General features: G+C 36.6%; 1 protein-coding gene across 4 annotated transcripts in view; it reads right to left on the bottom strand.

The window, feature by feature from the left end:
* Nucleotides 1-22,365, bottom strand: part of scaf8 (SR-related CTD-associated factor 8) — a 75,865-nt gene extending 53,500 nt beyond the window's left edge. Inside the window, exons 1-3 of one of the 4 annotated variants that reach the window (XM_077238651.1) lie at nucleotides 22,177-22,365; nucleotides 20,549-20,632; nucleotides 4,686-4,780 (exon numbers count right to left, since the gene is read on the bottom strand). Coding sequence is in view for 2 of the 4 variants with exons in the window: in XM_077238649.1 (XP_077094764.1) it covers nucleotides 20,549-20,632; nucleotides 22,177-22,206 (114 nt within the window). In the remaining 2 variants the exon portion in view is untranslated. The remainder of the gene's footprint in view (nucleotides 1-4,685; nucleotides 4,781-20,548; nucleotides 20,633-22,176) is intronic. The other 3 variants (XM_077238652.1, XM_077238649.1, XM_077238650.1) reach the window with 3 other exon arrangements.
* Between the last annotated feature and the right edge of the window lie 1,324 nt (nucleotides 22,366-23,689).

Genomic DNA, 23,689 nt, shown 5'->3' with positions numbered 1-23,689 from the left:
GTTTTCATGAGCTGTATGCCAAAATCATCAGAATTAAAACAACAAAAGACCTGAAATATTTAAGTTGATGTGCAATGAATCTAAAATATATGAAAGTTTAATTTTTATCATTACATTATGGAAAATAATTAACTTTATCACAATATGCTAATTTTTTGAGAAGGACCTATATGTAAATTTTAAGTGTGGATTACAATAATTTGTGTTGGAAATTAATGAAACTGGGCGGTGCTTGTTAGTTCCCAGCATGCTTTGCATATGGTTGAATTAAGAGAGAATAAATGTTAAAATTAATTGTTATTTTATGTTTTTTTGAGAAAACGAGAAAAGGGGAAGACTTGATAGTGTGTAATTGTTTTTAATGTTCAATTACACTGGAATTATTAGAACCATTTAAATTACATTGTGGAGAAGAGTAGAGCATTTTGTTTGGCTGTGGGCTGATTTAAAGGGGTGGTAAAATGCCCTTTCAACAAGATGTAAAATAAATCTCTGATGTCCCTGTGTGTGTGTGAAGTTTTAGCACAAAATACCCCACAGATATTTTTATATAGCATGTTAAAGTTGTCACTTTTTGAGGGTTAGCAAAAACACACCGTTTTGTGCCTGGCCCTTTAAATGCAAATGAGCTGCTGTAGAGGGCGGGGTTTTAAGAGCTCTTGTGTGTTAGCAGCTGCGAAATACCTCACGCAGACACACTAAAATGACAGAAACTGTTCTGCCTTTAATGTTAAAACAGAGTCAGACAAAGATAGAGAGACTCAAGAAGAAGTGACAACATGTAGAATGCAACAGGACATCTCTGAATGGTTAGTTGATGAATTTATGTTGCTGATGTGGAGTTAACTATCTTCAATTAGCATATTCGGTCATGATAATCTATAAATCGCTCGTATAGGAACTGTATAATCAGAATATAACTCCGATTGTATTAGTCTGAAAGAAGAAAGTCATATACACCTAAGATGGCTTGAAGGAGAGTAAATCATGGGGTAATTTTAAAGTGAACTACTCCTTTAATTAACTTTAGCCGTTTAATTAAGTCAACCATACGCATCCTATATGAGATTAATTAAATATTTATGCAACATAAACAGTATTACATCTTATATCTGCACAAAATGATGCAAATGCACAAGTAAACGAACTAAGTTAAGTGCTATTTAGAATGTGTCACTCCTGTTCTGGATGCGCTCTTCCCGTAACAACGACAAGGTTTTATTACAATAGTGTTCTCTGTATGTAATATGATAGTCCCAATCATAGTTATTAATGTCGTGCATTGCCGTTTAAGCTGCATGCACTTAAGCTGATCACCGGCACGTTTTACTACCGTGTTAATTCTTAAACAAATGCATCCTATATGAGATAAATCACACACACACACACATATATATATTAGTGCTGTGCGTTAAACGCGTTATTAACGGCGTTAACGCAAACACATTTTAACGGCGTCAATTTTTTTATCGCGAGATTAACGCTCTTTTTGGCCTAGCAAACAACACCACACCGGATAGCTAGACCGGAAACAAAACAACAGGCACGCCGCACGTACTTGTTTGGGCTTGCGCGCCGGCCAAAGAGTAGTAGGCTAACGGTACGTTTTGAGTGGATGGCGCGAGCGCGAGACGCCGATCTAGAGACGTGCACTCTCAACGCAATAGAGTGCGGCGCGGGACTAGATTTGATGGCCGAGTGCGAGGGCGGGCTCGAGCGGTAATGCACTCACTCTGTGTGCGGATACGGGAGAATAAAACGATTCGCGGGACTCCCGCAAACTAGAAATATCTATGAATAAAACATAAAAACTAATACATTTTTATTCATATGTTGCAGAAAAGCTACAAGAACAACTAAAACAAAATAGAAACGATTTACAGGCCAGAGTTTCTTTTTATAACATGTTTGCAGCGTTGAGGGATGTAGCCAATCACAGACATATGAAGAAGCATCAGAAGCATTTAAAATAGACTCCCCTCACCGCTCAAGACAGACTTTTTGTTCAGTGCTGAATTCTGTAAGCTGGCAAATCCTCAAATTATAACAAACAAAGTGTATATATTATGAAAGATATTTCATAATATATACACTGCATTGTGCAGTCAGCTTCACTGATAATAACAGATGTGTGAGATTGCGATGAACTGATGTCAGCTTTTTAGGAATTATTAAGGGAGTGCACTTTGCGCGCATTCAGTCATGCCAAACCATGCACTCAGTAGCCTGCTTGCTTTTATGTTATAACAGTGGTTTGTGTGTTAATGCTTTAATAACAAATAATTTATCAGGAGCATTTATGCTGATGTGTATGGTGGCGACACGTAGGCGAAAGTATTTGGAGGTAGCCTACAAAAAAAAGAGTGTATTTGCGGGCGGGAGCGGGACAAAAATGTTGCGGGCGGGAGAATGTAACATAGAAAATAGTTGAGAACGTCAGTTATAACGACCCACGTATGAAAAAAATTGACGGGTTTAAATCGGGCTTGGGCTCATAATTACAGTTTATGTGTCGGGCCGGGCTCGGACACAATGCGCACGGGCTCGGGTCGGGCTTGATTTTTTTGGGCCCGATCTAAGCTCTACAATGGATGACTTCAGACAGAAGCACATGGATACCACAGCTAAGAAAAAACTTAATACTGATCCACTTTTCCATGTTGATAAGAGCATTAAAATTAGAAAAAATAATGAGACAAATAGAAATCAAGGGACATTTAGAATAGATAAAAATGTGCGATTAATCGCGAGTTAACTATGGCATTAATGCGATTAATCGCGATTAAATATTTTAATCGTTTGACAGCACTAATATATATATATATATATATATATATATTAGGGGTGTAACGATACATGTATTCGTATATTGAACCGTTCGGTACGAGGCTTTCGGTTCGGTACGCAGCATTACAAACCGAACGATTCGTTGGACCATTTTTCCAGCTGACCAAAATCCACCATCACAACATTGCGCAACATCAAATGGCAAACGTAGTGAAAGCGGAACGAAACTGCGTTACTCATTATTTTGTGCTTCACGGATCGTTTATCAGTTTGGACCATCAACATCAGTGCTGCGCGTGCCGATCTTGATCAAGTGACACTGACACTACAGTGCTGAGAGATCCAGTAAACAAAGCATTTGAATTCTCCACTAAATAATAACATTGCTGCGAGATCTAGTGAGAAGCATTAAAATTTCTCCGTTATTAACGGATCAAACAGTGCTGACGTGGAAACCAGGAGAAACACGGTTCCATGAATGAACTAGTTATAGGTTTTAGGTCCACAGATCAGCAACATTCACCATGGATTTAATGTAGTAACACTCACTGTAACCATGAAGTTTGGCAGAAAAAGTTAAATGCTTTCAAGTATATCACACATATTTTTCTAGCACTTCAAAACTCAAATATTATCATATTTAAATGTTATTTTTAATGTGATGACCAAAACATTATTTGTTCATCCTTCAAAGATTACCCCCATTTATAAAACTAAAAGTTTCAAGATGCAGGAAAACTCACACTCATTTAAAAATAATTTTTCTTTTAATAAATAGGAAATTTCTCTGGCATTTTTCTTTTTGCTGTATCGTATCGTATCGTACCAAACCGTGACACCACTGTATCGTATCGAACCAAACCATGAATTTTGTGAACCGTTACACCCCTAATATTATATATTAGGGGAATGCACACGCAAACTTAAAGTCATGAAAGTGTAACTCTGCTGTGGATGCGATTATCCTGTAACAATGTGCCCTGAAACATGGGCGTACAGAGAATTCACAACGTTCTTTTACGGTAGTATTTTCATTCTAATTTTATGTAGCCTATATGACAGATTCCAGCCAAATTTTCTTATCGGGTCTGTATCAACAACATTAAAATTGATCATATATCGGCTGATACTGATAAGGTGACCTTATTGTGCATCCTTAATTGTTATTATATGTGCATTTTAAGCTATTTTAAAAAGGCACTCGGGTCTATTTTTATTACCATAAATGAAATTCCTGTATACTTGAATATTCGTCAAAATAATCGACCGGCTACTCGATTACCAAAATAATTGTTAGTAACAGCCATTCATTTCAAAATCCATCTTCATCGTTTTGCATTTTGTGACTTTCAGTATTTTTCCAGTCATGTTTTGTCATTAAAGATTTCTTAAAAATAGCATTAAAATACAGTCTCGTCTTGTTCTCGTGAACCCAATATCGTGCATCATCTCGTCTAGTGAGCTTGAGGTTCATTATGACAACCAACACATCATCCTCGGACACCCAACACTCAAGAACTACATCTCACTTGGTCAAACAAAAAAATAGCCTAAACTATCTTAAATGAATGCGTCAAATCTCGAAATGAAAGCGTCAAATCTCGAAATAAACTCAAGTTAAGATCTTTCCAGACAAACTTGTAACACAGAAGTTGTCATAACAACAATAAAAGACTAACACCTGCAGGCATAAAACTTCGTACTTCCATTAAAAACACTCTTCAAACGGCATTGGTCTACACGCGCAATACATAAATACAGGTGAGATGACATCACTGAAGCAGTGAACCCTGGGAACCATAAGGGCCCCCTAACAATCCTGCCTATATTAAAGAGCATTTTGAGTTATTTCTCATGTGGCTTCTTCCATCCTCCTTTTGAAACAGCCCATCTCCTACCTAAGCTGGTTAGGGGTTCCCTTATCTCTTTGAAACTCTCTCTCGCCCCATCCTCCTGCTTGACTTTCAGTGCTTTGGGGGAGCTGGGAGAGCTGCTGAGGGAAGGGGAAAGAGGTGTTATTCACAGAAAAACAAACAATACATTAGGAGTTCAAAATACCAAGTATGCAACAACTGCAATGTCCCTGAAACACCAACAAAAAATACTCAGTTAGAAAACTGATACAGATAACCTGTAAATGGCCTGAGCTTGTGCCATGATTTATGCAAAGAATGTGTGGAAAATGTAAAGAGAACATTTAAATAAAGTACTTGAGTGGTCAATTCTATTTTGTATATTGTGTACTCCAAATCGGTAACTCTAGTGCAGTGTTTCTCCACCCTGTTCCTGAAGGACCCCAAACTGCACATTTTCTTTGTCTCCCCAATCAAACACGACTGATTAAACTCATTAGAAGAAACTGCAGGACCTGAAATGTGTCAGAAAGAGGGGACTTTCAGGGCGTTTTTACACAGCTTTTAAACAGGCTCTTTTGAGGAAACAGTGGATTGCTATTAATTTGTTTTCCTGATTGCACACGCTATGAGCTATTACACTGCAGGCTCATTCTCGCTCGTATCCAAGGTAAAATATCAACACTCATCCCTCACATGTGTTTTATTAAATTACGATAATCCCTTACATGTGTTTTATTGTATTACGATCATCCTTTACGTGTGTTTTATTGTATTACTATCATCCCTTACATGTGTTTTATTGTATTACTATCATCCCTTACTATCATCCCTTACATGTGTTTTATTGGATTACTATCATCCCTTACATGTGTTTTATTGGATTACTATCATCCCTTACATGCTTTTTATTGTATAACTATCATGCCTAACATGCGTTTTATTGTATAACTATCATGCCTTACATGCGTTTTATTGTATAACTATCATGCCTTACATGCGTTTTATTGTATAACTATCATTCCTTACCTGTGTTTTATTGTATAACTATCATCCCTTACATGCATTTTATTGTATAACTATCATTCCTTATATGCGTTTTATTGTATAACTATCATGCATTGCATGCGTTTTATTGTATAACTATCATGCCTTACAAGCGTTTTATTGTATAACTATCATCCCTTACATGGTTTTTATGGAACTAAATACATTGTAATCGGCTAAAACGCATGCGCATGTTACTTTACTTCCTGAACAAGCGTGCACCTGGCACAGGTAGTCTCGGGTTCGGTACCTCGGCGCTCTCCAAGGTCCCCATGACAGCTTTCACATTAGCAATTTTTCATGCAAACCGTGCCCCGTTCTGAACTAACCTGCCAGTGTAAAAACGCCCTCAAAACGTGCAGCATTGGGGGTCCTCCAGGACCATGATACCTGAATTGTTCCAAGCTGATGGTTTTTATTACTCATGCTTGCCTACGCTTGTGTCATATACCTCATTTTTTATATTGTGATATATATCTTTAGCGAGCAATAAAATTACTAAACATTATCGTGATATAAGATTTTCCATATTGCCCACCCCTAGGGCCAAGTGTCACACGAATGGACCCAAACACAAGACTAGGCTTTTCATATCTATTTCTTATTTTCCACAGACATCCATTTCAATGTATATTTTTGTATGGTACACTTCCTATATAACACATCCCATAATGATTACATTAGTTGAGTGGGGTGAGTAGGTGGTGCTTCACTGCTGTTTGCATTCCAGACAGATTAGTATTTACAATACAAAGGTGAAGCAGTCACAGTTTTTTAAAGGCACAATATGTATTTTTGCTAGAGGTCGCTTATTCAAAACAAAGGCGTAGCTTGATGAGTGTGGAGTCATGGATAGTTTCGTCTTCACCTCCACAGCCAATGGAAAGCAATCCGACGGGACTCAGGCAGAAATCATGTTCATGGATGAGCTAATGTATTAAAGTTTTATTAATGTTACTGTGGTATGAAGCAGGGAAGGGTCAAGAGCCTGGGATATTTTATGTTTATTGTGCTTATGACGCAGTCAGCAGATGCCGGTCCTTTAGTTATGATTAAATTTACGTTTAATGTTTGCCTCCTCCTTCCCTGAACTTGAACATTGTTACAGTTACGTTTGATCACTTAAATTAACAATATTTCGTTCTAATGAAATAGATGCACATGCCGAATTACTACTCATACAGGTCACTTTACTTTAATTAATGTTGTGGGGTAACTCAATTGTGCTTTACTTGGTCAAACAATCATACTAAAAAGTGTGTTGCAAGTTATGTTATAACTTTATATATAATGCGTTTGCTCGGTGGCTGGTATGAGACTCCGAAACTAGAATATCATATGAACAAAAAATGGATGACTTGTGTTATATAGCATAAATAGCATGCATTTAATTTAAAGATTATAACAATAAGACTAATCGTGTTGAATAACAATGATTTCCTTTTCTGTCGATGGATGTCTCCAAATAGTTGCTCATTGGTCTAATAAAACACATAATATATTAAAGCATCTTTGGGGTTCCATGGTTTCTACGGGAGAAAAACCTGAAATCAAGGGTAGCGCAGATATGATGTCATTGACAGGCGATGAAATGCATGTAAAATTGTGGATTTCTCTGGATTAAAACATTGTTGGAAACATTTGGGATAATGCAAGGCAACAAAACATAAAACTAATATATAACATACAGTGTTTCCCCTACAATGTATTCAGCAGCGGCGCAGCGCCGCAGCTGGATTTTCAGCTCCGCTGCAAAATCTTTCCATGATCAGCAATATCACGACATTCACTTCATTCACTTAAAAACACAGTCATGGCGACCGGCGGCGCTGCATGCGGTGGCTCTGAATCCCCTTGTAAACAAGGAGGAAAGAGCCACATATGGAATTATTTTCGATTAGACTAATGTCACGTTGCCATAAGCACGTTTTTTGCGCGTGCAAATTCATTATTTCAAATGCCTCCGGCGCGCTCGTTTTTTCAAGCGCGCCTCTGTTCATGGTTGCATAGCAACGACAGACGCCACGGGAGAGCAAGCGCTTGTGGAAAGGAGAAAACGGTACGAACAGCGCTCTCCATGAAGACGAGAAAGTAGGCCTATCACCTACTGCTCATAGTCCTGATAGTTAACGTTAAATCATATTTAATTTGTCAGATGAGTCTACTAAACTTGTTGGTGTCCTTCAGAAATCATTCTAATATGATGATACGTGATGATCTTTTTTTTTTTTTTTAAGATTCTTTGATTAATAAAAAGTTAAAAAGAACATCATGATATAATATTTCACTATATTAGGCTACTGTTTTTTCTGTATTTTTGATTAAATAAATGTAGGCTAGATGAGCATAAGACTTCTTGCAAAAACAAAAAATACCCACACAATATCATTCAATTACCAAAAAGCCTTAGAGATCTTCTATTAAAAGCCCAGAAAAATCAAGTGCTCACAGATTGGGTGTGGCCTTTCCCATTATGATAAAATTTTCAATAAATTGTAAATAATCTTTTTCTGGGTTGTGCCGTTTCATTTTCCCCCTAAACAATTTCTACCAAGCTGAAAATGAACACAAAAGAAAACATGAACAATCCTGTCTAAAATTATAAAATGGAGGTTTCTTTTTGTGACTGCAGTTCAAGGTACGTGCTGCAATAATCATGCCTTGAATCAGTTGATGGTATGTCATATTTGTTTTTCTCAAAAAGGTCCATTACTATCCACAAAACTTGCCAGAAGTCATGGTTTAAGGGGTTATTTTAAAAAAAAATCTTCCAGGGTGCATGCCCCCGGACCCCACCACGCGCGGCTTGGTAACAACCTCGGGCACGTAACAGCACCGCTGCTGGAAAAATTTCTAGGGGAAACACTGACATATATACTAATATAAAATATATAATGAGTGGTTTCAATCCAAAAATCCTACATATTGTGCCTTCAATAAATTTGTATGGGTTTCAGTGGTGTTACAAAAGGATTCCGATTTTATGTAGCTCTGACCACTTATGATTGAATCCCCAAAAACATCTTACCAGGTAGAAACGAGGCCTTTGACTTTTTTTTGCACTAAACACATTCTTTCATTATTTCATGTCATGTCACAATACAGTCAACTACACTGTGTTGCCATAATGTATGAAACTCTACAGACAAAAACCTGAAAAGTACTTCACATGATCTGTCTTCAAATCACCACTTTATAAATCAGGTTAGTAGCTAAACAGCTATAAATGACCTTTTACGCGCCGCCTTGATACAACTACTATACAAATCATAACAATCAGTATATATGATTCTGCCCAATACTTTATTCAGTACAGATTTAATACAATATTTTACAATCTAAATTTAAAAAAAAATTTATTTAATTATTAGTTATATCCCAAAAGACAAAACAACTTCAAAAGTTAACCTTGGTTCTTAATAAGGATGAACATGTCAAATTCTTTTAAGCAATTAACCAGCATCATTAACCAATCAAAATCGCCTTATCAACAAGCCATAAAATAAAATGTGCACTCACAGCCAAGACTGAGACAACAGCACTAAATAATTATCTAAACGGCTACTTTCCATACAGCGTAAATATTAGCATAATTAGCTAGTTTAGTTTTCAGTAAACATATGTTCCTCAACTATGAGAATTAGTGAAGAGGACAGATTTCTGATTTCAGTAGGGTTTAAAAAAAAAAGTGTTAATCCGCAGTCAGTGTGTTCTCCAGTCCTCATCATTGTAGTGCTAAAAAGACTATGACTAGAAAAAGATATAGATGATCACAGAATGAATAAAGCATAACATACTGCTCTCATCTTGTGAAAGGACATTTTTCAAATTATTAGGAAAGAGATACCTCTTTATCCCAAGTTGTGCATACTACACATTTATCCTCTAAATTTTAGAATCACCAAATATGAATGATTGTTGCTAAATATTTGTTTGCTGGAGACTAAACTTAATCACCTGTTCTTGGGAAAAAGAAGAAAGTCCTGTAGTTTCACAATGGATACATAATATATATAACTGAACTAAAAATATAATAACGAAAGAAAACATCTATTTGGTAAACAAATTAAACCAACTAATATGATTCAAATTCCTTTGGAATCTATACTCATTTATTTTATTTTATTACTAATGCAATGAAAATAAAGGTATTGATAATCTGTATCAACAAGTACAATGAAGAAAGCATTGTCTCGTATAGGGCTGTGCAAAAATATTAATACAGCTAACTATTGCAATATTTTTTCACAATATTGTATCGATATTCCAACCTCTACATCTAAACTTTTTTTTTTAAATCATGCTTTAAACTGGTCTAAAATGACGTCAACATTTCATCAAATCCCTTCTGTGTCAAACGACCTCCGCAAAGCTAACAGTTGCCCGTAATTTACATTCATGCGGCCAATGTCTCAGAAGTAAGCGGGAGCGAGCATGTTAGAAAATATAAGAGCGCACTCCAGCTTGAAGATCCGACATGAGGGTGCACATTGGTTTAAAAATAAGTCAGGTAGTAGTAAATCATAATTAATTATAATTAGATAAAACAATTGCTGTTTGTAAGCTTTGCCAGACTACACTAAAATATTCAAGAAACAACCAACTTCCGTTATCACTTAGCAGAACTAAGTAACTTTTTTACCTTAACCGAACAGCTTTGGAGTCATTGTAATGTTTATATTACTGATTTCGTGTTGAATGGTGGTCGTCTCGCACCCCCCTGATGCCTGAGAGCCGCAAAACCACCCTTGCAACTTTGGGCCGGCGGGCCGCCGTAACGAATTGCTTTACGGCACTGCACGTGTACACGCCCCCATCTAGTATACGGCTAGCTATAAGAACAACTGTCGTCCCATGGCAAAGCTGGCATATAAGAAGCAGACAGCAAGAAAAGCATTGTCGGAGGAACAGAGAAAGAGGAAATGGCAGACTGACCGAGCGAGGAGTCAGACACGAGTAAACATCGGACCTGCGTTTTCAGAATGGCGAAAAAAAAACGAAGAAAGCGCGGTCGGAAGAGTCAAGAAAAAGTTAACGAGAATCTGGCAAACGAGGAACCGGACAAGAGTCCCACTCACTCAGTCTTTCACTGTTAAAGTTGATTCCTGCGATTACAGTTGTCAATATCTCACGTAATTATCAGGACATAAATAAGCCTACATGTTGTAAATAGTGTAAATGAGCGCAATTTGCAAACTATTATGATAAATTGCAATAATCATGTCTAACAACATCATAACGGACGTTACGAAATCAGGGCTCTCAAGTGTCACGCATTGAGCGTGACAGTCACTCATTTCGGTCTCATTTCTGTCTTTTGTCACGATCTCCCCCCACACATTGTATTTCTCACGCTGAAAAACTATTTGTAATATATTTAATATGCCAAAACTCTGGCCGCGCGGCTCTCACTGTGGAACCGGCAGGAATCAAGCGCGTCTCCTCTGGTGTTGTTCGTCGAGCTACACAATAGCCAATCAGAAAATAGCACTATTGTATCTGGGTAAGATTTAACGCAACAACCAATGACAAAAATGTATCTGTCGGCTGGATGTCACTCTTGCCTGTCTTCAAAACTTGAGAGCCCTGCGAAATAATGCGACGTATATGATACACTTTACTGGTGTCATCTGGCATTTAGGCTCAGGTAAGCCTAACGCGGTAGGCTACTTTATTATTATGAACTGCAGAGGCCGTGAGTGCAAGTACGCTCTGTGTGAGTGGTGTTTACGACAGTAACGTTAAATACAAGTACTCTACAGCGACTCTAAGGATCGCTGTTTGACAAAAACAGAAATCCTGCATAGTGCCGCTTTAAGACGCGGATGTAATGGCAGCACTGCTACCTCAGCCAAAATCTGGATACACAGGATAATAACACCAACATACTTCCTTCTACCTCAACTCGTGCAAATAAGATAACGGAGTCAGTGGTGCATTTCATTTGTAAGGATTTGCGGCCGTGTAGTGTGGTTGAAAACTCCAGCTTAAAGGGTTAGTTCACCCAAAAATGAAAAATCTAACTTTTTCTGGGCCGGCAGATACAATTACCTAGCAGCCTATGAAGGAGTGAGACAGCTCTCAGATTTCATCAAACATATCTTAATCTGTGTTCCAAAGACGAACGAAGGTCTTACGGGGTCTTACGTGGGTTCTGTTCTACAAAACATTTACACAATAGTTCATACAAAGGCACACTTTTAAAGGTATAAAAACATCTCGCATATAATAATAAAATTAATAGAACTAAAAAGGGCTAAGGACAACTACTTATGGACTTACAAAATGTTGATTTAAATGTTTAACATGATTCCACATACAGCAGATGTGTTATGATCACATATCTTATGACAGTAAAAAATTCTTACAAAGGTTTTTTTCCCTTCTTTCACTTTAACAGTAAGAGGTAGTGTTTTCCTTTGGAAGCAAGTAGGGCTGGACCCGAATATTCGAATAATCGTTCGGTGGGTTGGTATTCGATTTGAAAATTTGACATTCGAATATTGTTTTTTTTTTTTTGCACACCTGGCTTCCCCCTCGAAACGGTTCTCATTCGCGCTTGAATGTTTTACACTATAAAATCTGGTGAAATATAATACATTAACATTATAGCTACTTAATAAATATATTTGCTTCTTGGACTGCTAAAAGAGTTCCTGCAACGGGAGTATTCTCTGGCTAGAGCGCAGAACAGCGGAGTTTGTACGGACAGACGTGCATGCCTGAGCTTGTATTTTGGGTTAAGCTGCGTTGCTTTGACATTGTGGAAAATAGAATGATAGAAACAAAATGTTTTATCCTTTTTACCCATTATTATCAATCTAAATTAATCTACTGCGAAATATAGGCGAAATTTAGTTTTTCTATATTTAAATTTAGTTTTTATTTATTTAAATTGCGTTTTTATTTATTTAAATCTACCCTACTTTGTCAGTGAGAAAAATATTATAAGACTACCTTATTAAAAATATTGCTTAAGTTAACAGACCTGTGTGTGTGTGTGTGTGTGTGTGTGTGTGTGTGTGTGTGTGTGTGTGTGTGTGTGTGTCAGTGTGTGTTTTATATCAGTAGTGCAGTCTCCGTTCTCAGAGCATATAAGCGCTGCTCGCTTGAGGCGCGCAACTTCCCGCTCGCGCTGTTCTGTAGTTTATTAATTCTATTAATTATGAACGTGTCGCGTTTCACCTGTCTATCTATATTGCACCAAATAGGACACTGCACTCCCTTGTGAAGTCGTTTGGATGAACGGTTCTCGAAATAATTAAAACGCAAACGGACAGACAGATATCAGACATCCCAACTTGCAAGAAGACTGTTCGGTTTTGTTGACGGGGGTGATTGTTCGGTTTTGTCTGTCTTACATGCGCTTCAAGAGGCACACACGCACATTTGCACACACACACAAGGTCTCTCGCTCTCTCCCTCTCTGTCGTGCGCGCTACACGGTTTGGAGCTTGCAGGCTCTAGATTCCGGGAGATTTGAACTAATTTGCGGGCATCAGGTAGCCTGGGAAAACCCAGATGAACTTCCGGCAAATTTAGATTTGCTCTGCAAATTAGTCTGGCGAACAGCCCATTCAAGCTCATTTCCAATCTTTCCAAACCGAGGCACCAATCACAAAAGTTGAGGCGGGCTTTACAAGATGAAGATCGATCTAATTGGTTTTAAGGTCTATGCAATTGATTTAGGGCTGAAACGATTCCTCGAGTTACTCGATTACAAAAATTCCGAGGCCTCGAGGCCACTCTGCCTCGAAGCCTCATTAAATTCCTATGACGCGCGGCGCAGGGATTTGATTGTTTCACACAGACCGTTTATTCAAACTGACCTGTTCAGGAAGCATATATTTTGAATTTAGTTGGCGCGATGGCGGAGAATAAATATGTAAATAAACGGCACAAATTGTCTAAAGTGTGGGATCATTACACACTTAAATCAATTAATACACTTAACTCACTGAAACAAGGTAACGTAGTCTAAGCCTATTGATGTTCGCTGATTTTAATCCCATACTGTATTTGTAGCGATGTCGTGATGCGGTTTGACTAGATATGATTTTTAGCTTTGATGACATTTTTAAATAGTAAACGTAACTATCACGTTCAATTGTAAGAGAGTATAGCCTAAAAAAAGAACCCCTTCACACACACACACACACACGCCAGTCAGACCAATTGCAGCAATGCATCACATATGCTTAAACTTTTATGTAGCCACGCAACAATCATTTCAGCATGCATTAACTGTACACACCGGGACGTGATGGAGGAACAAATATTGTATTGCAGTCTTTGCGAGACCTTGTTTGTATTTCACAACTGCCAAATAGTTACAGACAACAACAAAAAATTAAAGTCCCCAGCCTGTTGGTTTTTAATAAAGATTTCGGAGTACTCATTTTTCAGTTAAAACGCAAGGAACAAAAAGTGCGTCAGCTTTTACTGCGTGTTCAACAACAAGTCACGTTACAGCTCTTCTTCAGCGTTAAACTACCAGAATACACAAATATGCTTAGATGCTTAAGGTGGTTATATTATAACATCTTAAAGGAAAATTCACATATGAGATAGCTTTATAACTTGCATACTATATAACTTATAGTATATAGGCCTAACTTATAACAGCTTTAACTGAAATAGACACAAGTTTAATATAACTATTCTGTTAATAAAACACACAAAAAAATATCCGATTACTCGATTAATCAATCGATTAAGTGCTAGATTAATCGATTACAAAAAGAATCCATAGCTGCAGCCCTAAATATCTTACAGAGGCATTTGAGCGACGTCCGTTGGTGACGCCCCTTTGGAAATGAGCTGTGAATGAACCTTCCCCAGACCCTAACTCAGTTATGACTGAGAAGGGTCTGGTTTTAACCAGGCTAGGCATCAAGGAACCGCTATTAATATGCGGGAGACTCCCAGAACTTCCTTAAAATTTCTCTCGCAACATGTAGAGATTCCAACGCTTCGAATATTTGATGTTCTTTACTACCGAAGCTTCGAAGCTCAAAAAAGGGTATTCGGACCAGCCCTAGAAGTAAGTTGTCCCCTTTGACACCAATGTGTATTACTGTAACCCATTTTAAACCCTAATAAGAAGTAAATATTGTAAAAGGGTATTGTAAATGCTGTTTGGGTTCAGTTACTGAATATGTCCTAATTTTTGTGCCTTCTGACCACAGCGTAACACTTATTTATATAGCAACAAATAAATATAAAAAAATCAAAATTAAATGTCATACTGCGCTATTGAGCCACTCAAAACCACCGCAAGGGAAATTCCTTCACCGCGACAACCCTAGTACCAACAAAACCTGATTGGATTGTTTTTATATGTATACAGATACATTTGTAAAATCCAAATAAGTCCAAATTATTTGGACTTATCCAAATAAATCCAAAATCATAATATTGACAGCTACTGGTTGAAATGAGTACTCCAGTCCAAATTCAAAATATTGGAAAGCGTTGTTTCGCACACCCCAAATAATGTGCACAATACATATTAGTATTTACGAGAAGCAGAGGTCCAGGGAATACATACATTTCCTGGAAAACCCACACTACTGGATATTTTGACTACATCATAGCTTTCTGAGAAGGAGAAAACGGCAGCCTAAGCTAGAGATGCTCCGATCAGCATTTTTGGGGCCATCACCGATCACCAAAATCATGATCTGCCGATTGCCGATCACAGAATGGCAGGGGAATGGGAATCTTTTATCTATAATCTAGCAGAGTTTGCACCATTTGTCTAAATGTGTTTATTTAATTGCATTTAGAAAATAAGATGTCTTAAGGCTACTGTAGGCCAGCTTTCCCAAATAAGGCAGAGTAACATTAAATTATTCCAAACAAAGAGGGGTCAGGCAGACCAACACACAACAGATCAGCCTAATGGGAGGGGATCAAGTTACACTTAGGCATATTTGGAAATTGTAGCCTCTTAATACACCCACTACATTTACTAATTGGCAACAAAATGTACAACTTGTTACACCAAAACTGGCTACTGATAAAAGGACAAAACTATGGCAAGTTCTTTTCTGTTATTATTATGAACGTCTGATGTAGTTGAGCAGAATGCTCTTTTAAGTTACTTCATTAAAGGACATATTTAATGAGATTATGCCTGAAAAGGTTTTGGATTTTTTATCATATGTTCATTATTGTATAAAATTACTTCTTGTTTGTTTTGTTTTATTGTAATTATATGATAATTGTATTTTTATAATTGAATTTTTGCCATGAAAATAAATTTGAATGCTGACATGGCATTAAATAAAATAATCTGAATCTGATGTAGTTGAGGAACCAACTACGTCAGATCAAAAAAAAACAAAATACCACCACCACTTTTGAAACATCTTGCGGCACGAATGTACCAATACAAATAAATAAAAACATCTCCAGTTAACTCAGAGCATTCATTTTGTTCATTTGTTAAATAAGAGGCGATCTAGCGCTGAAATGTTTTTTTTTTATCAAGTGATCAAAGTGCTCGTTGCCACAGCGATCTGTGGCGCAGATACCGCGTTCTGTTGTGGCTTGCGCGGTGCACGGTCTTCACTCGGACGCGCGCTTCAATCCGTTGGGAGACTCCCTATTCGTTCCGGTGTCATGAACTCATGTTGCCACTGCCAAGCTCCACTCTGCTGTTGTGTGCCCGTGCGCCACGCATGCAGGTGGGAAAAAGTCGCGCGAGTAATTTACATCACGTGATCGGCTTTTTTTGATCAATCTATTTTTAGCCAATATCGGCCGATCATGATCGGCGTCCGATCAATCGGAGCATCCCTAGCCTAAGCTACTGAAACATGCTGTCTTTCAGAGATAGATGTGTAATGTGCATAAAACATGACACACGAGAGTACACATTTGATCTTCACTCATTGACATTAAATCAGAATGATCAGGGAACTGAGTGAAACATTTTACACTGCATGCTTAAAAGAATAAAAGCCAATCCAATTGAAAAGTCAAGTGCTGGTTCCTGACAGAAACAGGAAATTGTACGTTATATTTTGACGGACATTTTTCTTGCACAAACTAATACATACTGATTCAATTAATCTCTATGCTTGACTGATCTTTTGCCATAATTTTGGCAATAGATAAACTGTTAAACAAGTGATGCTGAGATGAGACCCTGTAGTCATCCAATTTGACTCTCCTAAGCTGATGTAAGAAATTGGGAAATTAAGAAGATTGTGATCAAACTACATTTCATAGTAATTCCCTGTCAGTTGTTTAAAAGATTAAGGAAAAAATCAAAGTTTGATAAATATTGTTTAATTTTACAACAAAAGATGATCATATTTTTACATGATTTGTTACATTTAATTACACCTTTTCAGATTTAGCCTTTTCTGAGAAACAAGTATGTGAACTTAAATATCACATATTCTCTTAAATGTATGCAAACATATTATGTTTTTTTTATGTATTAGTACAGTCAAAAAAATACATACAGCACCTTTAAACAATATGGTTAATTGAACGAGGAGGAAAAACAAACTATTATTGCACATGCAACTGTGTGGAGCAGTCCTTTAAGCCTTAGTTCACCCAAAAATGAAAATTCTGTCATTTACTCACCCTTATGTTGTTCCAAACCTGTATGAGTTTTTTTTCTTCTGTTGAACAAAGATATTTTGAAGAATCTTGGTTACCAGACAGTTTATGGTAGCCATTGACATCCACAGTAGGAAAAACAATAAATATGGAAGTCAATGGCTGCCGTAAACTGTTTGGTTACCTACATTTTTACTCAATCTTCTTTTATGTTCAACAGAAGAAACAAACTCATGCAGGTTTGGAACAACATAAGGATGAGTAAATGACAAAATTTTCATTTTTGTGAAAACTATCCATTTAAGACACCAGTTTACAGGTGGTAGACAATTAAGATCACAGTTAAAATAACTTAAAGGGGCATTCGGCAACTATTTCAACTTAATAAAACCATTTAGAAATCATTTGGATGGTTTAATAACCTGTTCTAGTGAGAATGGTGACTTTCCCCGCTCCCCCCAGCGTTCCCAGACGGAAAACCAACCTTGCAACATGGGGACTAACGTCCCGGTAAGTTGGAAACAGGAAGTCTAGTGAGAAGCGAGAACGAGCGAGAAACACAAACTGCTTTACGGCAATTCAAAATAAACACACACGCCGCCCTCAATGTGTATGATGTATTACCCACCTCTGTAGACATAGCTCCACACGATAAAGTTAGCCAGCTCCGATAATAACAAATGCACATGAGCAGCAGGTAGAAAGGGGGAGGAGGGTGCCACAAGTGAGTTTTTTTACGACATTGTTGTGAAATATACGCCTCACAGCTGTAGGGGGAGCTCGTTGAGAAAACATGCGACAACAAAGGTGAAAATCAGCGAAGAAATAGCTAGAGTTGCCGAGTGCCCCTTTAAGACATGATAGAAACATTTCTACTGACTGCAGAAGAAAAATAACGTAAGAAAGATGTCCAGGATCCCTGTTCATCTGCGAGAACATGCCATAAGCATATTATTGTGATTTCCGTTGCCAAATTTAAGACCTCTTGAAATAATAATTAGGACTTTTCTTAAACCATTTCAGATTTTTAAGACTTTATTACCTTAACTTTAATACAACTTATTTTAAGACTAACCAGACGCAATGCGATAAGATTCAAGCGATAAGCAATTTATCCATTCACAACACGACAAGAGATGCAACAGAATCCATCATAAATCGCTCCCAATCAGAAGGGCGTGTGTGCAGGCTCTCTTTCTCTCTGCAAACACTCGGTTGACCCTCACTTGCAACGAAATGGAAAAGTAAGGGTTTGTCAATTTCTAACAATAATTTTCCATGACTTTTCCATGACTTTTGAGGCAAATATTCCTGACCTTACGTTCCATGAAATGTCTGTGTATAAGAATAAAAATTCATGTTCAAATTTCAAATCACAGCATATCTTAACTAATTAATGACAAGCTATGAGGTTTAATACAAAATAAACTCTGACATACCAGTAAGGCGGATAGACAATAAAATACTGTCCGCATGTGTTTGAGTGTTTGAAATTGAAAGCAGCCTTCTGTCAGTGCGTTTCATATTTTTTATATATAAGCCCACTGCATTCCAAACGACATAAATAATGCCTTCGTAGAGCACTTAAGGAAAATACCGGCAGACGAGACCACGCACTGTACACGTAACTACGGATGCGCCGATCCGATACTGCCATTCTTTGCCGGATCGGGTATCGGTCAGACAAGACCGATCCAAATCCGATATTGTGCGTATACTATTCTGTGTTATTGTAAAGCCTCACAAAAGGCACACAATTATTATAAAGAACCATCAACTTTTCGTGCACTATATAATAAGTGTTCTAAAGCCATTCAATAGTTTAATGTGATGTAGAGACTGAAGTCGTTAAATTCAAGTAGCCTAAGTGCTTCCCTCCGCTGCGGCTGTCAGTCATTCTCCATTCAGCATTCAAATGTTACCACAGTCAACATGATGAAACACTCTCCAAGATGATTCAATGTTACTATTATTATACTTGATCTGTAGATAAAGGTCTATGGTTTCGCATAAAATGACTTTATCTTTCTGGAGTTTATTGCTGTTCATGTAACTTTCTCCTGGGCATCTTTTAGATCACAACACTGAGTAGAGAGTGCAATAGGCTAATTGTTCTTCACGCGCACAGTAACTGAAATTTTTAAACTGTTAAAAAGAAAAGGCTCAATAAACTATTGCATTGATAAAATACACCGGAACTACGCATCAATATATCTTCCCTTTTTGCTTTGAACTTTTCAATGCGAAGAGCTGCGACTCCAAGTTGTTTCAAGCACCTCATTCTGCACACGGGATCCGTATAAGCGTTTTGTGCCGCTCTGTATTGGAGCCTTTCATATTATAATATTTTTGGGCAATGAAAGATTATTAGTAGCCTTTCTTGTTCTGTCCCATCTATAATATGTTGCTATGTTGCTGCCTCATTAAAACAGCTGCGCTATACATTTAAAAGAAATGTCTTTTCATTTTTATAGTATATAATATAAATATATTTACTTGTTTTTCATGAATGTATTTTACAATACAAAGAGCAATGAGTAACATGTTAACAGATTTAGTGCTACACTTATTCACTTTTATTTGTTCTCCATCGCCACTAAATAATGTTTTTTCCTCTCATGATTTTTCTAGAGTAACTTTTGCTGCTGAATTTTCAACTAATCTAGTTTATAATAGTATTTTGTCATAGATTATGATCATGTAATTTTTTCATTTGTTGTTTTTCTTCATGATGTTTAACACACAAAGAGTAATTATGCCAAGCTAATTTTTGCACGTGTGAAGGATTATGTTTTACATGGATATTGGAACACAAGTGAAGTACAAAGCCTAGTATACATCATAAATAATATTTAGCATCATGAATATCGAAAGATTTGGATTCGTGCTGAATGCGCGTGGTTGTCTCCATTAGCCCAACACCAGTTTGTTTCAGTTTCACTTTAAATTATTATTTTTTGTCTTGATGTCATTCTTGTTCTGTTCAGAATACCGTTAAATTGAATGGATTTGTTGCTGAGTAAAGGAAACTAAAATACCCTATAGCTATGTTAATAGTGTTATAAACATTTTGCTTTATTTACCGGTATTTGACATTAAATGTAATAGAAAAGGCAAATTAAACGGCAATTATCTTGGGGGGGGGGGGGTATTAACACATGATGCTTTTATGAATAAACATGTGTTCTTTGGGATAAATCCAAAATGGGAATAGAGTAATCAGTAGAGGGACTCCATAAAAATTTGGCCTTAATGTTATGTTACCTTGTTATTAAACTTACCTTTATAGCTTTAATTGCTGATTTTGTAATCTGGGTCATCTTTGCTTTGGAGATAGGTGGTTTGTATTCATTCAGTGAGTACAGCTGGAAAAGAAAAGAAAAAAAAACATGGTGAATGTGCTTTAACATTCTTTCTTTATAATGCAAGTTATTAATTTAGCCAAATGTGATCTACTGGATGCATGTATATGCATTACATGTATATTAGGGATGCACCAATATAAACATTTTGGCCGATCCCGATAACCAAAAATTATTTATATTTGAAAGCCAATAACCGTTATGTTAGTCGATAAATCTAAATCCAAACTTTTATATAATTTTTGAGAGCTGGATTACAACAAAAGTATCAATTAAAAGCCATGTCCCAAGCACACAATTATATGTTGATGTTCTCATTATAATTTTATGTAGCCTATATGACAGACTTGTATGTTGCACTTAACTGTATTTTCCCTTTTGTTAGTTATACCAATCATATTTCAAGCAATTCAAAACCGTACAGTGTGCATCTGAAGTGTAGGTGAAGGAAATAATCCATTATTTATCGGCTTTAATATATCACGCAACCCTAATGTATATTTGTACTATATTTGCATTCAGTAATTCACTGTTTTTTTTTAAATAAAACAATCTCTAACAAGAACGAAAGATATATATCATACATTTCAGTTTGTTGCTATTATGTTGTAACTACAAGATGTATTACAGGGATGCTGTAAAACTTATATTTGCAATAAAATCACATTGTCCTTTTACACAAGTCTCCTTTTTTGGGACTATTTTTGTTTTTTCTCTAAACGTATATGATGTGCACTGCTAACTTAAATCATAAAACAAACAACTCATTGGTTGATTATAATTCCTTATTTCAAATGCAGATAAACTAGCCCACGAGAATGAAAATTCACACTGAAAAAAATTAATTGATAAAGATATGATCTCACTGAACTAGTTCAGAGAAAAGTGAAGTCTATTACATTGAAACAGGTTTAGATAGCACGGCTAATCGTCTGCTGCTAACTGTTAGCAATTTAGTTTTAAAAACAAAGGCATTATCTCAAAACCCATTGAGACAACCTACAATATCTTTGGGCATCACATGACTTTTCCGGGGTTGCAGCATTTTCGTAATGATTTGAAACATGCTTGTTATGCATTAAAAAGCAGTTAAGTTTGAGCGGCCTATGATGCCCTGTTGTCTAGATCAGCTTAGCTGCTCGCCAGCACTTACACGAAGCGGAAACATCAGCGCGAATATTACCAGCACTTCCTAAATAAGATTAAATATACTTAAGTAAAAAAGACTATAGTTAAGAAAATGTATAAATATTACTTTTAGCCGCAGGAATATTTTATTGTTAAATAATTTTGATCAACATATTTTCCACTAAGATGACGGGAAAAAACGCCAAACACTGCTTTAATCTGAATTTATTGCAATTAACGTTACTCTTTCGGTTTTCAAAATGCACGCGAAGATTCACACAGACATATCACATTTTTAAAGATTAAATGTTGAAATTATGTAAGATATATATGGCCTGGACCATGACACCGGCTTGATGACAACAGAGGCCTACACTCGAGTTTATCGTGTCTACATTCATACAAATAAATATACAAACCTCGCCGTTAAACGCCTTGACGGCCTCCATTGTACAGATTTGAAAGTGTTCTTTCAAACAGATAAAAACCGTTATGCCTCTTCGTCCTTATAACCGGCCTGACGCGTGCATGTCCTGAAGTTAGCGGTGGTCGAGATGGAGGAGGGCGCTAATATGGCTGACAACGCGAAGACAAACACAGACCAAATCATCCCGGAGTCGACTCCCCCAGAGAGAAACTCACGATTCAGTGGGTTGGGGAAATGAACAATGCTCTGTAAATGAGGTGCCCCCAGACTCTCTGCAATAGTCCCGTGAAAAGTTATATACAAAGGAATTGTAATTAATAAAGACCAGAAAAAAGATGTAAACTAAATTTTGATCCTCTAATATTGAAAACCCAAAGGAAACTCAATTCTTGGCTGCAAAGAGATTTATGAGGAATAGTAGTCACTAAAGCTGAAGGATTGTCGAGACGTATAACGAATGCAGCTCTCTCCCTGGAGGTTGATAAAGGAAGATGTAAAAAGGTTGAAAGCACATTATGTAATTTTGTTTGGAAAAAATAAAACCCACTTTATTATGTAGGCCTAATAGAGAGTAGAATCCAATAAAATAGGGAGGATTTGATTTTTAGATTTTACTGCCTTAAACAACACTTTTCAAATTAATTGGATTAAAATGTCCTTAATAATCCCTCTTCACTTTGGAATATTATCCCAAACTATATTTTCTCTATAAAGTTGGTGGCTTGAATTTTCTCCAACTTTGTAATAATGTTACAAAGATCACTATCAAACTTTCTAATAAGCAGATGCTCTTGGCCTGGCCCCTAATATACAAACATCTTTTCTTCGCACAGATATTACTTGGAACAAGATTAAATAACTTTTCTTTGACAACTGTTTAAAAAAACCATTTTTTTTTAGTTGTAAAGCTTTTCATCTTGCATGGCAGACTTTATAACTTTTCAGATTTTTTACAGAGATTAAATATGAATAAATATGAATTCCTGCTAATTAATATGCTCTTGTTTTCAATATTCCCTCTGCATGCATTTACTGTTGCAAGGGACTACATTTCCATGGCCATGTACTTATGAATCTAACTGACACAATGATCAGAAATTTATGCTTTTCTGATAGAGCAACAACAAAAATTATAATTCAGAGCACTCTTCCAGAGATAATAACCATTCCTTATGTAATACCATAGATGAATAATATTGTAGAGAATTTACCTTGGGATAAATGGTAAGTCCTAGTAGTGAATTGCGGTTTTTGTCACTTTTCTGAGGAAGATGTCATTCACACAGATACATTTTGGTCAGATCTGTTAATGTTATCCAACTTTATGTAATCCAATTTTATTTTGTAAGTGACTTTTCTTTATGTTAGATGCTTCCTTCGGATTGTTTGACTACTCAAAAGAGACTATAGGCAAATATTACATTATTAATTTGTGTTTCCTACTAGCTAAATTTCACATATCCTACACATAAACTGTAAAAAGATCCTACATAACAAAAATGTTC

The sequence above is a fragment of the Siphateles boraxobius genome, unplaced genomic scaffold (assembly GCF_051911475.1).
Source record: "Siphateles boraxobius isolate OS27281-9 unplaced genomic scaffold, OSU_SipBor_1 22, whole genome shotgun sequence".
Taxonomy (NCBI): Eukaryota; Metazoa; Chordata; class Actinopteri; order Cypriniformes; family Leuciscidae; genus Siphateles; species Siphateles boraxobius.
The sequence above is the reverse complement of the archived record's forward strand: the minus strand, read 5'-3'. Positions and strand labels throughout refer to the sequence as shown.